Source organism: Acanthamoeba castellanii, assembly GCF_000313135.1.
Source record: "Acanthamoeba castellanii str. Neff unplaced genomic scaffold scf7180000084587, whole genome shotgun sequence".
Taxonomy (NCBI): Eukaryota; Discosea; order Longamoebia; family Acanthamoebidae; genus Acanthamoeba; species Acanthamoeba castellanii.
The window spans coordinates 30,259-32,049 of NW_004457666.1; the positions used below are offsets into that span (position 1 = coordinate 30,259).

Consider the following 1,791-nt stretch of genomic DNA (forward strand, 5'->3'; position numbering starts at 1 on the left):
CCGAGTCCAGCTGGCACACCCGAAGATCTCCTTCACCGGGTGGTTGAACTGGAGACGGATGGCCTGCGAGGTGCTGCCGGTGTGTGGTTCGGCGCCAGTGAACTGCACCTGGTCAATGAGATACTCGTGCATCTGCTGGGCAAACATGCGACGCTCGAGCGTGTCAAGGAAGATGTAGTTGACCAGGATGAGCATGTTGGAGATCTCGCCGGGCATGGCCAGCGTGGCCGGGTTGTTGGCCTCGCCCGAGCGCACGATGAGCTTGTCGAGCGCGCGAGTCCTCACGGTCAGCTTGGCCTCGTGGTACTGCAGGGCGATGAGGGGCAGGGGCCTCCGAGTAGTCCCTGTTGAACCAGAAGCGGGGCAGCACGTACAGGTGCTGGGTCTGGAAGCCGTACTCAATGAGCTGGCCCGTGGTCTCGGCGTAGCCCACCATCTGGCCCAGGCGCTTGCCGGAGCTCGACGTCAGCCGCTCCCAGATCTCTAGGAACTCTCCGGTGTGTTCGTCAAAGGTGTTGCCTCCGATGTCAATGCCCACTGTTTCAATCATGGCGTGGCCCACCGAGTTGGTGTAGTAGGCCGAGTTGTTGACGAAGCCGTCGTTGACCATGTCGCTGGCGTACTTGATGTGGCCCAGCTCGGTGTAGAAGTAGCACTGCGCGACAAGATCGCCAGAGCGCGCGATGGTCGCGGTGAGCTTGCGGCCGGCGCCAGTGGCGCCCGAGAAGGTGTTCTCCACCTCTACCATGGAGAACATGGAGTGTCGCTTGTAGGTCCCCTTGAAAAAGGTGATCTGCGGATCAACGGTGAGATAGCGGTTCTGGGGGCCTTGGGCGGCCAGCTGGGTGAGTGCTCCTGAGACGGGCATCTTGGGTTAGGGGTACTGGGTCAGCGGGGGGTGGTGGTCTGCGCGAGAGCTCGTGCTTGTCATGGCCACTCTAGAAAAAACGCAGCCCACGCGGCTCGGTTCGCCGATGAGCCAGTGCAGTGGAGGAGGAGGAGGAGGAGGAGGGTACGCACTCAAGTTGGTGCCTCCACTAGTTTTGCGACGCGGCGCCAGAGAGCGCGCGCCACCAAACACCGCCGTCACGTCAACCCAAAAACCAGAAAAAAAAAGAGCAAGCAACCTCCAGGGTGGAAGATGTGGGCTGTCAAGTCTCTAGAGGGGGAGCGTCCGCAGCTGGGGACCAACCTGTTCACCGATGTCAGGGCTGCCAAGGCCAAACTACTCTCGGCCAATAGTAGCGCCGCGCAACTTCGGTCCTTTGCCGACCCTCGTGCTGCCGCGGCCTGGCTCCTGGGCACAAGCCCTCTGAGTCTACAACAGAAGCAGAAGCAAAAGGAGGCCCATGATGTGATTGACATCTGGCGCAGCCCCTTGTTCGAGGCCGGACCGGACAAGGGTGACCCTCTGGCCGTTATTGTCGAGGGATCGGTGTCGTGCCTACAGACCGGCAGGTACGTGGGTGGCTACGAAGCCTGGTTTGAGGGCGAGAAGACCATGGCGAGCACGCTGAAGCTCCCGCGACCGACTGCCGATCGCGCGGCGCTCTACGGATGTTACGAAGCTCTGCGCAAGTGCGTCATCGACCACAAGACCGGCTCGCCCGGCGGACGACAGGTCATGCTCTGTACCGACAGCCCGGTGGTCTACGCAGCCGTCACGGGCAAGCCTATGTCCGAGCGGGGCGAGATGCCGTCCAACTGTACTGTGCTGGCGCGGCGCCTTCGCGAGCTGTGCGAGGAGCTTCCCGTCACGCTCCTACTGGCAACATCCTTTGCCAAGTCACG

The 1,791-nt window shown here is 61.9% G+C and overlaps 2 protein-coding genes across 2 annotated transcripts; one reads left to right on the top strand and one right to left on the bottom strand.

Annotated features, from left to right (window-relative positions):
- Positions 1-18: 18 nt before the first annotated feature.
- On the bottom strand, positions 19-868 carry ACA1_335670 (major capsid protein; the record flags this gene model as incomplete). The annotated part of the gene is made up of 2 exons (XM_004353306.1): positions 19-306; positions 371-868. Coding segments are annotated over 2 exons (786 nt in total), but the record flags the coding sequence as incomplete, so codon positions are not given.
- A 273-nt stretch (positions 869-1,141) lies between these two features.
- On the top strand, positions 1,142-1,783 carry ACA1_335680 (uncharacterized protein; the record flags this gene model as incomplete). Its single annotated transcript, XM_004353307.1, is given in 2 exon segments — positions 1,142-1,440; positions 1,459-1,783. Coding segments are annotated over 2 exon segments (624 nt in total), but the record flags the coding sequence as incomplete, so codon positions are not given.
- Between the last annotated feature and the right edge of the window lie 8 nt (positions 1,784-1,791).